Raw genomic sequence first — 14,190 nt, forward strand, 5'->3', positions numbered from 1 at the left:
CGCCTCCATCGGACACGTTTGTGGTCGTTGGCGGTACTGCTGGCGGAAGTGCTCGCACCTGTTGATGAGAATAGGCGTCTTCCAGTTAGACTTCAGTTCCGTCTCAGAGCACCTGTCGCACCTGAAAACACCTGAGACTCTCGCGGAACTTGCTCGGAGAAGCGGCAGCTGTGTCCGGCGGACGGAGTGGGGTTTATGGATAAACTGAAGCGGGTCCTGAGCGGGCAGGATGAAGGCAGTACGGACGGAGGCGGCATTTTGGAGGTGATCTATTTATAGCTGTTAGCTAGTTAGCCAAATGCGAGGTAGTTTAAAACCGCAAAGCTAAAGGGATAACAGTTATCCCTTTAGCTTTGCGGTCATAACTCAGACACATTTAGACCAACACGAAATGCTACTATTAGATGCTGTAAAGTTCGCATTTTATAAGTTTATTTTTTAATATTTATGTTTTTGTAACAAGACAGCTATAAACCAATAAGCTCAGGTAAGAAGAGGATGATCATGCTCTACAGCCACAATACATCCTTTAGTTTTATTTTTTTTAATTTTTTGCTTTTAAACCGTTTTCACCTATTTATTCTAAAGTTTGACTTTACAACCTTTAGTTCCTCGTTCACATTCATGGAGCTGAGATAAAAAACAAAAAAAACTTTGTTGATTATGTTGATTTTAACAGGGTAAGAGTCTGCATGGTTTTTTATGCTTTTATTTTGGAATTGGTTTGGGTAAAAGTGTTTGCTCCAAGTAAAATGTAACATTGCTACATGTTTTTTAATTAATTAATCAGTAAAAAGGTTTGGTGGGGATGACGTTGATGATGACGCTTTTTGCAGGCGTCCACGTTGGCGTGGGGCACCAGGATGAAGGGCTTCATCATCTGCTTTGTTTTGGGAACACTGTTATCCATCTTGGTAAGCCATTCTTTTTCTATAGTTGTACCTTTCATTTTATGTCTGTCCTTTAATTAATGGTGACAAATGGCTTCTTTCTCCTTCATGACTTTCTAAATTTTTCTATGTTTTTCTAACTTTCTGCTTATTTTGTCCGGCAAGTCTGTTGTTTCCATGGAAACATGACCTTTCTTTTCTTCTTGGCTTTTCTGGGCTGTCCAGTTTCAGAGTAAGTTTCTTCCCTCTTTTAGTTTTTGTTTGTTTCCATAGTTGTTTCATTTTTTTTCCCTGTAGTTCCCATATTTGCATGTCTGTTTCTTTGACTGCCTGTCTTTTTAAAAAAAAAATATGTTTAGGGTACATGTTTGCTGTGGATCCCGGGCTTTGGACTTACTGTTTTCGCTGTCCTCTACAGTGTGGGAAACATCAGCGCTCTGGCCAGGTACCAACAAAATCACCAAATCATAGATCTTAGCATGTTTAGTGTTCCCTCGTTTATCGTAGAAGTTACGTTCTAAAAGTAACCCATAACAGAGAAAATCTGCAAACTAAGGCTGTATTACAACTCACTGCACACTATATACAGCTTTCCCAGACAAACATTTTCACACTGTTCTTTCTTCTTTAAACCCTCAAAGTTCAGACCTTTATAGAATAATAAGTTTGGCATTATGGGATGAAAACAAAAAATCTGATCTCGAATATTTATATAGATTTAGCAAAGCTAAAGCGCATTCTAGACAGGAGACAAGCCATGGAAGAGATTGATTGACAATGGTCTATAGCCAATCACGACGCAAAACACAATGCACTGCTTATAAGAGAAAAAAAAAAAAAGCACGCCAACTCGTAATTAAAAAGAGTCAATGAAGCCGCGATATAGCGAAGGACCACTGTATTTTTTTTGCATAGTCAAAAATAGAGTAAAAATCGTGGGTCATGTTACTATGAAAAATAGCCATCATGATCAAAATGATACTCGCCTGATTTAATTCAACTTTATGGTCGTGCTGTTAAGTTCAGGTCTTCAAACTCCCAAAGATGTGTGAGTCTTCTTCCCGTTCCAACTGTATAAAAATGTTTTTTTTGAAAGTTTAACTAAAAAGAAAAGACAAACAAAAACATAAATGTAATTACCAGCCTGTGCAAACACAAATGAAAGGTTGCATTGCTGTAATATACTAAGAGCTTATTACAAAAACGCAGCACAGTGGCCCACATTTCAAATCAAATCAATCTTTACTTATAAAGCACTTTTCATACATAACAAAGTGATTCACACCAAAACAAAAGAAATGCCCCCAACACAACAGAACCCCTAACCCCTTTCACACCTCCTACCACCTTAACCCAGGGTTATAAACACTTGGGAAAGAGGCTGAGTGCAGAAAAAGTTTATAGGTGAAAAGCAATAAACAGTAAACCATAAAATAAAGAATATTGAAATGAATTAATAATAGTCTAGTGTATAATCTTAAAACATGAGAAAGTGTATGAATTAATAAATACAACGTAAATAAAACTATTCAAATAATGACATTTTCTAAAAGCCAGGTTAAACAGCATTAACCTGGCATTAATAAAGCATTAATGTTTCTCCAGCAGACTGTTCCACAAACGAGAGCCATAGTGCTGAAAAGATGCCTCTTCGTAGGTTTTGGCTTTTACAGTCGGGAAGGGTTACAAGACCAGACAGGTACCAGTAAGGATGTCAGAGTCCAAGTCCGAGGAAGACCAGTGCCAGTGGATCTCAGCGTCTGCTAGGGTTTATATTTAACTAAAAGATCTGACAAATAGTAGCAAGACTGTTAAGACATTTAAAAACTATTAAAAGTATCTTAAAATCTGTCCTGAAGCATATGCCGGGATTTTAAAATTGGGGAGATTTGAGATTTGAGCTCCTATTCTTGGTGAGAACTTGTGCACCGGAATTCTTAAGGCTATTTTTTGGAAGAACAGCTAGCAGGGTGTTACAATAATCAATTCTACTGATGATGAACGCATGCATTAGCATCTCCATATTGGCAAGAGAGATGTGGGCGGACCCTAGCCAGATTTCTAAGTTGATAAAAGCCAGTTTTAATCACTTGCTTAATGTATGGGATAAAAATGAGCTTGGAGTCAAAATCAGGTTTTTGAATAACTTCATGAAAATTCTTTTAGTTTCAAAAACTCCTGGCTTCAGGACAAATAACTAAGGTTGTATTCAGACATGCATTTGGTCCGCTTAAAGTGAACTAGAGTTTGTTTCCCCCGATAACCTGGAATAAGAATTTAGCAGACCCTGGTCCGGGACCAGGAACTGCTCTGACCCATCTTTGGAGGTGGTCTCAGTTTACTTCCAACCGTAATGAGCTTCTGTTCGCTCTGAGATTCCTCTTCTTGCCAGTAACTGCCCTGCAGCACGCCTCCACCGGACAGTAAAAGCGAGTTAAGTGTTAAGCTTCATGTTGATACAGACGTTCAAAATTTATGAGCAAAGTTTGAAAGAACTCAAAGCTCAGGCCTTCCATACTTTGTGCCTCTAGTTCAGGGGTGGCGAACATGCGACTCTCGGCCAATAAGCATGCGGCTCTTTGCGTCTCTATATACTGTGCCTCATTTCATATTTTTTTCCCTCTTAAACCACACTCGCATCCATCAGAGGGTATTAAAAACAAAAAATAAATAATCTGCAATTCAGAGTATAAAGATAAAGAAGATAAATGGACTGTGAACCTGGACAGAAGGGGTACGAATAGTTCCTTAGTGCAGCCAGTTACCCGGCAGCTTAGCGCTTGTTTGGTTGCCACATTGATGTATATCAGGGCTCCAGACTAACTTTTTTCACTAGGAGCACAGTGGCCCCTAACTGAAAATTTTAGGGGCACAACCAGAAAATTTAGGGGCGCATACAGTAAATCAACATTCTGACCAAATCTACTAATTTCCACTGTATTACTAATAAATACTTTAATAATAGATGCAGAAATTACAATGTGCTGTTTCAAATTCAATGTCACATTTTATTCTGCACTTTTGAAGATGCAACAAGAAGGTAAACTGACATCACCATCGCTGTCATGACAGTACAAATAGTAAAGAAAACGGATGGAAATTTATCTTTGTGACACCAAATAGGTGCAGCCAAGATGCACAATAAGCATGTTTGAGATCACCCAGGTGAACTCAACGCTGCACAGATCACCTGGTGTATGACATATATTTTTGTTTTTGCTCCAACATCAACTGTCAATCAAAACAAAAATATCACGAGAAAGGGGTGAGAGCAAGGGGCAAACCTACCCGAACACAGCTGGAAACTGAACTGACTGAAAGCTGCCCTACAGACTACAAAACAATGCATTATGGGACATGTGTCCTGATGGTTTTTGTAGTGGATCCCGCGGGGCGGTGTGCTGCCGTAACCCGTTTGATGCACCGCTGTAACCGTAACCAAAACCTAAACCTTCCTCCAGTTCTGTGCGGCCCAGAGAAAAGTTCAGCACGATCTGCATGTATTTAGAAAATTACGAGCGAATAAATACGTTCTAAAGAAAAGTAAGGAACTCCTTAATGTGGTCCGGGGAGGGGGCTGTCAGGTTTCCTGCTTTCAAACCCTGTCATTGGCCCCCCAAGAGTCATTTACCCCACTGTGATTGGTTGGTCAGCTCCGCGCACGACAATGAAAAAGTGTCATTCATACAAACTGGCGGCCTGCAGTAACATTAAACTTTCATATTAAGGCGGGGGCCGCAAAATATCATCTTGGAGACTGCAAATAGCCCGCGGGCCGCGAGTTTGAGACCCCCTGCTGTACACTCTGGCACTGGTACACTAGCTGCAGGTCGGAAGAACGAATCAATAGTTCGCTTCCTCATAGCTCAGACGCACATATCAGGTTGTGATGATATTTGTCTCCGTTTCCTTCCCACAGATGTTTACGCGCACTCGATTATCTCTAGGCCCCTCCCCCTACACGCATTTTAGCCACTCACAGTGGCTGTCCCTTTTCTTCTCACACGCAGTGGCCGCCTCACAGACAGGCATCACGCGAGAGTGCACGTGCTCGCGTTTCATGGTTATGTGCGCGAGTGTGTGCGTCTGCGTGCGTGTGGGCTTGCGTTTCATTGATTATTTCATTGATCATTGACGTGCCCCTTCCACGTTTAATGTATAAAAAAATACGAAGGGTGGGGGAGGCAAATTTACTGGTCGCACATGTGCGACTGGATGTAAAATTCAGTCGCACACTCTCAAATTTTGGTCGCAAAATGCGACCAATTGCTCGCAGTCTGGAGCCCTGTATATGATAAGTCATTGCAATGTATTCATATTCCCTTTATTTTTAAGCTTTTCATACAAAAGGCAATCATTAATTGAATTAAAAAGTTATAAAAGCAAAGTTTTTTAATCAAGTTTCAAAATAAATTTATGCTACACATAACTGAAATGTAATGTATTTAATGTGTTTATTGTGAATATGAATGACTTAGACACCAGAAGGATGCTCTGTCCAGATGTTTGTGTATTTGCTGGTGAAAGTGTCATTGAAAGAGGAATGTTGAGATAGAAAGCAGTTAAATGCTGTTGGATGAACGGTGAAATATTCAGTTTTTGTCATCGTAAATCTGACTTCAAAAGAGTCAGTGGCTGACCAGCATCAATCTCACCGCCCGTCACTGAGTAGTTGTGTGTGTCAGAGAGAGGCAGAGAAAAGAGTGAGATAGAGAGAGAGTGTATGTGTCGGTGTGTGTGTGCATGTGTATAAGATGAGAGGGAGGTACCTGTGTGTGTGGAGGGGGTATCTGACCTCCAGGTTAGTCGCTGTGTTCACTCTGGCTAAGCTGCATTTGATGTGTGTATTGAGGGTGGACACTTTCCTTCAAATAATCACAAGTACAACAACACTTGCTGTTGTTTTGTAGGGAGAGGAGTGTGTTATGGAAAATAATACGGCTTTCATTGCGTGTTTGTGTGTGTGCGTCTTGGCAGGTCAGTGTGTGGTGTGGTTCTTGATGTCAAACTTGTTTGCCACCCCTGATCTAGTTGCTCTGCCTAGCCATTGTAATTCCTGACCAATGAGTGAAGAAATCTTTAGTCACATGGTTTTGTATTTACCAGCTTTAGTCCTGAACAGGATAGTCCCCTTGTCGGCAGTCTGAATACAAGCAAACACAAGGTTCAGGTCTCGATCCGGACCAAATGAAGCGGACTGGGTCCAGACCAACAGATTTTTCCAATGAACCAGTCCATATCCCCTTAAATTTGACAGTTGTCATCATATTTACTCTTACATTGATGTTGTTGCTGGATTTTAGTGTTAATACTTGCAAATTTTCCTCTTTCCTGCCACCTCCTGGCTCTTGTTTGGTCTTATTTGGTTTTCAGTCTATGTGACTGGGATGATTTCCCCACATATTCCACAGGTTGTTGAGCTACTTTTGAAATGACGGCTCCAAGAGATCGACCAACAAATATAAAAATTCCCTTCTCACCCTCCGTGGGTGGGTTCTCTTGCCTGCGCGGGTGAGGGTCCTGCGCAGTATCTTTGTCATTGTCACTTGATGCTGAACACTGGTCTTTCTGAAGTTTAGGAGGAAGTAAAACTCCATACCTGCTAGTGGAGTGGAGGGCTAAGTATAGTTGAACACGCATGCACATTGACGCATCAGAGGATGTTCCATTGGTCACTCTAATTGTCAATCAAGTGAAGTCAAGAAGGATGACTGACTGATGGCAGTTTTTTTTTTAAATGTTTCCTTTTTATTTTTTTTCTGATGGCCTCTGAGCTACCTACACATCCTGGTCAATCGTACTTGACGTATTGGGTGGGGCTGGGTATCACCAATAATTTCCAGAATCTATTATATTCACCAGACCCGAATCCATTCAATTCACGATTATTTTGATCCATTCGATTCAATTTTGAATTGACATGGTTTACTTATTTAGATATATTTGTATGGAAATTCAATAGTAATCGATATATAATTAAAGATGTTCATATTAATCTGAAATGGTTCACAGACCCTCAAATAAAAAATAAAATAAAATAAATATTTTAAAGGCTTAATACTGGCTCATTTTACAAAAATAAATGGCTGGCGTTTCAGTTTGGCCACTAGGTGGAGCTCGCGTTATAGCATTACAGTTAGTTCCAGAAAATTTGAGCAAAGAAAAAAAAGAGCAGCCAAAATGCACAACAAGCGTGTTTGAGATCACGCAGGTGGACCCAACGCTGCGCAGATCACCTGGTGTAAGACATGTATTTTTGTTTTTGCTCCAACATCACCTGTCAATCATCACAAAAATATCATGAGAAAGGGGCGGGAGCAAGGTGCCATCCTGAGCGAACACAGCTGGAAATTTAGTACTGCGCTGACCGCAAGCTGCCCTGATGACTACAAAACAATGCATTATGGGAAACGTGTCCTGACAGTTTTTGTAGTTGAGTGATCAATTAAAATGATTTAAAAAAACCTATTGATAAAAAAAGGCTACATACATTACAAAATATTAAACTAAATAGAAAAGATATAATAGCACAGATTCTAAGGGGGAGAGGCAGATTAAAACTAAATTGAATGTTAAGGACAATTCCAACTTCCTGTTCTCCTTCATCTCACCGCCTTTCCCCGCCTACAGCTCCCTGGTCATGTTAACGATCAAGGCGAGGCGTTGGTTCATCTCAAATACGTCCATCGTTGCATTTTCCCCACGTATTTTAAGTGTCTAAGACTAAATCTTGTTGTTGCTCGCACGTGTTTAGTGTTAAAGCTCCGTTAGCTGTCACGCATGTAGGTGTGGGACATTTATTCTCCTTAGCTGGCCCATCTCCTGGGGGAGCGGTGGGCTGCAGTCAGAGCTGCACGAAAACCGTTTGGTTGGGGTTAAGACGACGACGCCGCCGCCGCGGCGACAACGCCGCCGCCGCCGCCGCGCGCAACCATAACCATAACCTCAACCTTCCTCTGGATATGTGCGACCCAGAAACAAGTTCAGCACGGACTGCATGTATGTATGGATGCATCTCCATCCATGCGCAACCTCCCAAATGGATAAATAAAGTTGTCTATCTATCTGTATTTAGAAAATTACGAACGAATAAATATGTAAAAAAAAAGTAAGAAAGTCCTTAATGTGTTCTGGGGAGGGGGCTGTCAGGTGTCCTGCCTTAAATGTTCCCCTGCTTTCAAGCCAGGTCATTGTCACACCCCCAAGAGTCATATACCCCACTGTGATTGGTTGGTTCGTCAGCTCCGCGCACAACACTGAAAAAGTGTCATTAGTGTGTCATCGGGGAAAACCCGCGGGGGTGGACTGTGTATCTACATCCACAAAGGCTGGTGTACGAACTGCACAGTGGTGAACAGCCACTGCTCCGAGGCGATAGAGCATATGACTGTTAAATGCCGGCCACACTATCTGCCTCGTGAGTTTACGGCGGTGTTTATCATGGCTGTTTACATCCCGCCGGGCGCTAACGCTAATGCTAATGCTAACGAAGCGCTAACGGAGCTACACAATAACATCAGCTCGCTCCAGCACAGGCACCCGGAGGCTTTTTACGTGGTTGCAGGGGACTTCAACCATGTAAACCTGACAGACACTCTGCCCAAGTTCCACCAGCACATCAACTTTCCAACACGCGGAAATAATATTCTGGACTGTGTCTACACCAACAAAAAAGACGCATACAGAGCTGTCCCCCATCCTCATTTGGGTTTTTCAGACCACATAGCAATCATGCTGGTCCCTGTTTACCGCCCTCTCCTCAGACGACAGACACCAAGACAGCGGACCATCACAGTGTGGCCTAGTGAGGCTGCATCAGCTCTGCAAGACTGTTTCCAGCACACAGACTGGCAGATCTTCAGGGAGGCAGCTTCGCATGAGGGGGAGGTGGACCTGGAGGATTATGCATCAGGAGTCCTCGGGTACATCAGTAAGTGCACGGAGGATGTCACCAGCACCAGGACTGTAACGGACTACCCCAACCAGAAACCCTGGCTGAACGCAGAGGTGCGGGCTCAGCTGAAACACAGGAATGCTGCGTTCCAGTCAGGTGACAAGGTGGCACTCAGAGCAGCAAGAAGGGAGCTGCATGCTGGGGTGAGGAGGGCCAAGGCCGCCTATGCTCAGAGGATTCAGGGACACCTCGGAGTATGTGGAAGGGCATTAAGTGCATCACAGACTACAACACCAGAGATGCACAATACCCTGAGGACCACTCTCTACAAGACACACTCAACCTCTTCTACTCCCGCTTTGAGGACTCCAACGCCGCCCCTCCCAGCACCAGACTCACCATCCCACCTGGCGAAGAGCCTTTCAGCGTGACGCCCGCTGAGGTAAGGAGGACCCTCCAGAGGATCAACCCTCACAAAGCTGCTGGACCCGACAACATCCCTGGACGGGTGCTGAAGGACTGTGCACACCAGCTCACAGAGGTGCTGACAGACATCTTCAACACCTCCCTGATGCAGGCAGTGGTCCCCACCTGCCTGAAAACCGCCACCATCATTCCGATACCCAAATCATCCACAGTGACAGGTCTGAATGACTATCGGCCGGTTGCCCTGACACCGATAGTCATGAAATGTTTCGAAAAACTGGTCATGACCCGCATCACGGAATCCATCGATATCACCAAGGACCTGCACCAATACGCATACAGGTCAAACCGATCCACAGAGGACGCCATCTCCTCTGTGGTCCACACAACCCTCACCCACCTAGAGAACAAGAACGCGTACGTTCGACTGCTCTTCATGGACTTCACATCAGCTTTTAACACCATCATCCCGCAGACCCTCACCCAAAAACTACACACACTTGGACTGAACCCCAATCTGTGCAACTGGGTCATGGACTTCCTGACAGACAGACCGCAGTCTGTAAAAATCCGCAACGTCTCCTCCTCCCCGATCACCCTCAGCACGGGCTCCCCCCAGGGCTGTGTGCTGAGCCCCCTCCTGTTCACCCTGCTGACGCACGACTGCACAGCGAGTCACCCCAGCTGTCTGATCGTGAAGTTTGCGGATGACACAGCTGTGGTTGGACGCATCACCAACAACGATGAGTCCGACTACAGGCAGGAGGTGGAACATCTGGAGAGCTGTTGCAGAGACAACAACCTCTGCATCAATGGGAAGAAGACCAAGGAGATGATCGTGGATTTTAGGAAGGACAGATGCCCCCCTCCCCCCATTCACATCGGAGGGGACGCGGTGGAAGTGGTTTCCAGCATTAAGGTATCTGGGCGTGCACATCTCCAGCGACCTCACCTGGAGCACCAACACCTCCTGCCTGGTCAAGAAGGCACACCAGCGCCTTTATTTCCTGAGGAGGCTCAAGCGAGCTGGGATGGGGATCCCAGTCCTGACCTCCTTCTACAGGTGTGTGGTGGAGAGCGTCATGACATCCTGCATCACGGTGTGGCACGGCAGCTGCTCTGCAGCAGAGAGGAAAACTCTGCAACGAGACAAAAGCTGCACAGAGGACTGTGGGCTGCAGCCTGCCGTCCACCACTGACATCTATACAACCAGATGCAGGAAACGAGCCTCCCACATCCTGAAAGACCCCACTCACCCCTCACACCCTCTGTTCTCCCTGCTCCCCTCAGGCAGGAGACTGAGGAGCATGAAGAGCAGGACCACCAGACTGAGGAACAGTTTCTTTCCTGAAGCAGTCAGACTGCTGAACTCCGGTTGATCACTGCACCCCCCCCCCCCCCCCCCCATGGACAACAAGCTAATTCCCAAGTGCAATATCACAGGGCTGTGCAATAATTAACATAATATACTGTGCAATTTGAAAAATACTTCTGTGCAATACTAATCAGGAACCACACCGTGATAGACTGATATCTCACTGACATTATTATTGATATATATTATTTATGTCTGAATGTAAACGGCTGGCCCGGGACCAGAGAGCCTAATTTCGTTTTATCATGATAAAATGACAATAAAGTTTTCCTGATTTCCTGAAAAAACTGGCGGGACGCATTAACATTAAACTTTCATATTGAGGCGGGGGCCGCAAAATATAATCTTGGGGGCCGCAAAAAGCCGGGGGACCACGAGTTTGAGACCCCTGCTCTAGTGTATCGGCAAATATTTCCATCGTCTCAAAAACTTTGCTGCCATTCTGGCAGCCATTTTTGATCCACCACAATGTAATCAACTCTGAATAAATAAATAGGAATATTTTATTCTATTTTGATAAATGGAAACATTGAACTCTAAACACACACACACCCACACACACACGCCCCATTGTGTTGAAACAGACCGAATGTTACAGTTCCTGTGTGCTTCCAGCACCATGTTCCTGATGGGGCCACTGCGGCAAGTAAAGAAAATGTGTGCTAAAGAGCGTGCGCTAGCGACCGTCATCATGCTGGTGAGACCACACACAAATACACACACATGGGTTTTTGTTGGCAACAGAAAAAAAACTCACACTCACTGAACATGTGCGTCTCCACAGGTGTGCCTGGTGTTGACGTTGTGCGCTGCGTTCTGGGTAAGAAAAGTAGCACGTTGTTTTTGGGTTTGTGTCTTTTGTCAGACTCGTATATCCGGAACGTCTGGAGTTCTGATTATTTGTGTGTCTCCACAGTGGAAAAACAAGGGCCTTGCTCTGCTTTTCTGCATTCTGCAGTTTCTGGCCTTCACCTGGTAGAAAAACACACAAACTCACCTAAGTTTTTGTTGAATTTGTGATATTCTGACTGTCGCTGGTGTGTGTTGTAGGTACGGCCTCTCTTACATCCCCTTTGCTAGGTAAGTGCACCTCGAAGACACACGCCCACATCCCATTAAATCAGCTTAGAGACCCTAAAGCAGGATCAGTTTCAGAAAAATTCCTCCAAGATATTTGTTATTCATCAGTTTGTCTGGTTTTCTGAACTATTTGTTTTAACATGACACAAACATTGCTTTACACTCTTTTTTCTTACTTTGTGTTTTAAAGAATCGATCTGTTGAAGTAAATGTTTTATCAAGATGAAGAAAAGGCTAAAATGAAAAGATAAAAATTCTGATGTGCTTATATGTAGAAAAATCAGTGGATCCGATTCTTTAAAAAATCAGACTGATCCGATTGGCGGATTCGTTCTTCATGAAAATACTTGCATTTTTAATGGTTACTGATTACAACATTTCTATGTTTCCTCTCGAAATTTTTGCTTTAATGTTCGGTTTGTGTTTCAGGGATGCCGTCATGAAGTTGTTCTCGCTCTGCATCTGAAGGTAACCCGATGATTCACCAATCCATGCATAGGAAACGGCGGGATGCACGTGAACATGTAATATTTTGTCATTTGAAAAATTCCAAAGCAGATGACATCATCTGTTACACTTCTTTTGATTCATTTCAATTCAACTTGTGGTGAATTCCAATCTGTAATATCGCCTTTAATGTCAATGTTTGTGCTTGTTATCGCATGTGTCTTAATTACTGTACATCGTTTTTATGACTGCAGTTTATTGTTTTATGGTCCAATTGTGTTTAAAAATGCAAAACAATATTTGACTGTTTCATCCATTGACTGTATATGACAACTGGACTGAGTGCCCATAGAAAATAGCTTGCTTTCGGTTCCAACGAAATTGAGTCAATTCAGTCGGCTTTTTTTTTTTTACGATACGGACAAAGCCAGAAACGAGCCAGAAGATGTCAGTGATTGGCACGAGTCAGTTTGAGCCATCATTTCCACGGCAACCACTCTCGCCAATCACGAGCGCAGGGGCCCTTAAAATTTGCTGGCACTCAGTGGCTGGAAGTGAAGTAGTCGCTGCCTATTTTTTGATGACAAACAAAAAATTAATTTAGTACCTCGCAGCAAATAATCCGTTTATGCAGGTTTAGAAATTAACACTCGCCAATGGCCAGCATGGCAAGTAAATGTTTGTGCCAAATTAGCTAGTTTAAATGAGTTTATTAGCCCTCCTTTTGGTGAATTTCTTCAAAGCTCCTCCTCTGCTGTGCCAACGTGAGGTACGCAATACGTGAACGCAACTCCTCCCCCCTCTAAAATCAGCACCTCGCGCCTTTAGGGCCCAGGTGGTAGCCTCTTCCTTTCTCCTCAATATTCTCCAGCTGTAAAAACTTTTGGGCCCCCTGTGAGTGAGCTTGCTGGAACTTCCCACATTTTGAAAGTTCGACGTTAGACCTCATACTTTGAGGCATCTCTTAGGTCGGTTTATAAGTTGAATAACCAACTTACACTACAGAAAAAATATCATGAACAAAATGAGGATTATCTAGAACACGTTATAAAAGGTATCAGAGCCAGAATGGTTATTCTGACGAATAGAATGACTGAGTAATTGCTGTTTCGTTTTCTATGGAAGTCTATGGGATTTTGGCTTCTTGGAACCATCGGGTACTTCCTGTTTGGAACGTGACGGGGGAGTGGGTCACTCAGTCCAGTTCTCATCTAAAGTCAATAGCTTCATTAGAAGGAAACTTGCTCTGTTCGTTCAACCGTTTTGTGATGGAAACAGACTGACTGACTGAAGCTGGTATAAATAATCTCAAAGTTGTTTTATGACGATGAATCATTTCCTCTTTGGTCTCATTATTTCAAAGGTCACTAATCCAGCAGTCTGATCGCTTTTTCATGAACCTCACTTGTGCAGCTATGTTCCAACTTAGTTCGGTTCTTGAACTGTGATGGACTGTACTGTGAAGTTGTTGGCTGAGGCCGGCAGAGTCCTGCTTTCCTTTGGGAAGTTTAGTGTAAATGGTTTCTTCTGCAGGTTAGCGTCTGACTCAAACATTACAGGTAGGCAGAACTTAGAACTGTCTTTATGACTATTTTAATGTTTTTTTGTTACTACATAACTGATGACGCAATAAAGGGTTGGATGGATTTTGTCTGAACACCTATTAAAATGACTGTTAAACTAAAAACAATATTATACATGAATGATGTTTGTACCTGAAGCTGGTTTTTTTTGTTATTTATTTTCTGAGTTTCTTGAATTTCCTGAGTTATTTTACTAAAACTGTTTAGTTAGTACGTTTTATTTGTATAGTACCTTTGACAGATAAAATCTCAAAGCGCTGAACAGTAAAAACCATGAAATACAGTAAAAACACATAAACAATCAATTAAATATGATGTAAAACGAGACTAAATTGAAGAAAATAAACGTAGAATAGAAATAACAATGAAACCAGTCGGGTAAAAGCATTTTTGAATAAAAGTGTCTTCAGTTGACTTTTAAAAGAATCAACAGTGTCGGCCACATGAAGGGACAGAGGGAGGGTTTGGGGGCTATTGCCTGGAAAGACCGGCCA

General features: G+C 43.1%; 1 protein-coding gene across 1 annotated transcript; it reads left to right on the forward strand.

Moving 5' to 3' along the window:
• The first annotated feature begins 29 nt into the window (after positions 1-29).
• Positions 30-13,803, forward strand: sft2d2b (SFT2 domain containing 2b). Its single transcript, XM_004066452.5, has 8 exons — positions 30-264; positions 837-914; positions 1,250-1,335; positions 11,202-11,283; positions 11,371-11,406; positions 11,503-11,561; positions 11,637-11,666; positions 12,096-13,803. The coding sequence occupies exons 1-8, from the start codon at positions 196-198 to the stop codon at positions 12,130-12,132; spliced, it is 477 nt and encodes a 158-aa protein (XP_004066500.1). The 5' UTR covers positions 30-195; the 3' UTR covers positions 12,133-13,803.
• The last annotated feature ends 387 nt before the right edge of the window (positions 13,804-14,190 follow it).

This window comes from Oryzias latipes, chromosome 2 (genome assembly GCF_053564925.1).
Source record: "Oryzias latipes strain Hd-rR chromosome 2, Olatipes_Hd-rR_3.1".
NCBI classification, from domain to species: domain Eukaryota; kingdom Metazoa; phylum Chordata; class Actinopteri; order Beloniformes; family Adrianichthyidae; genus Oryzias; species Oryzias latipes.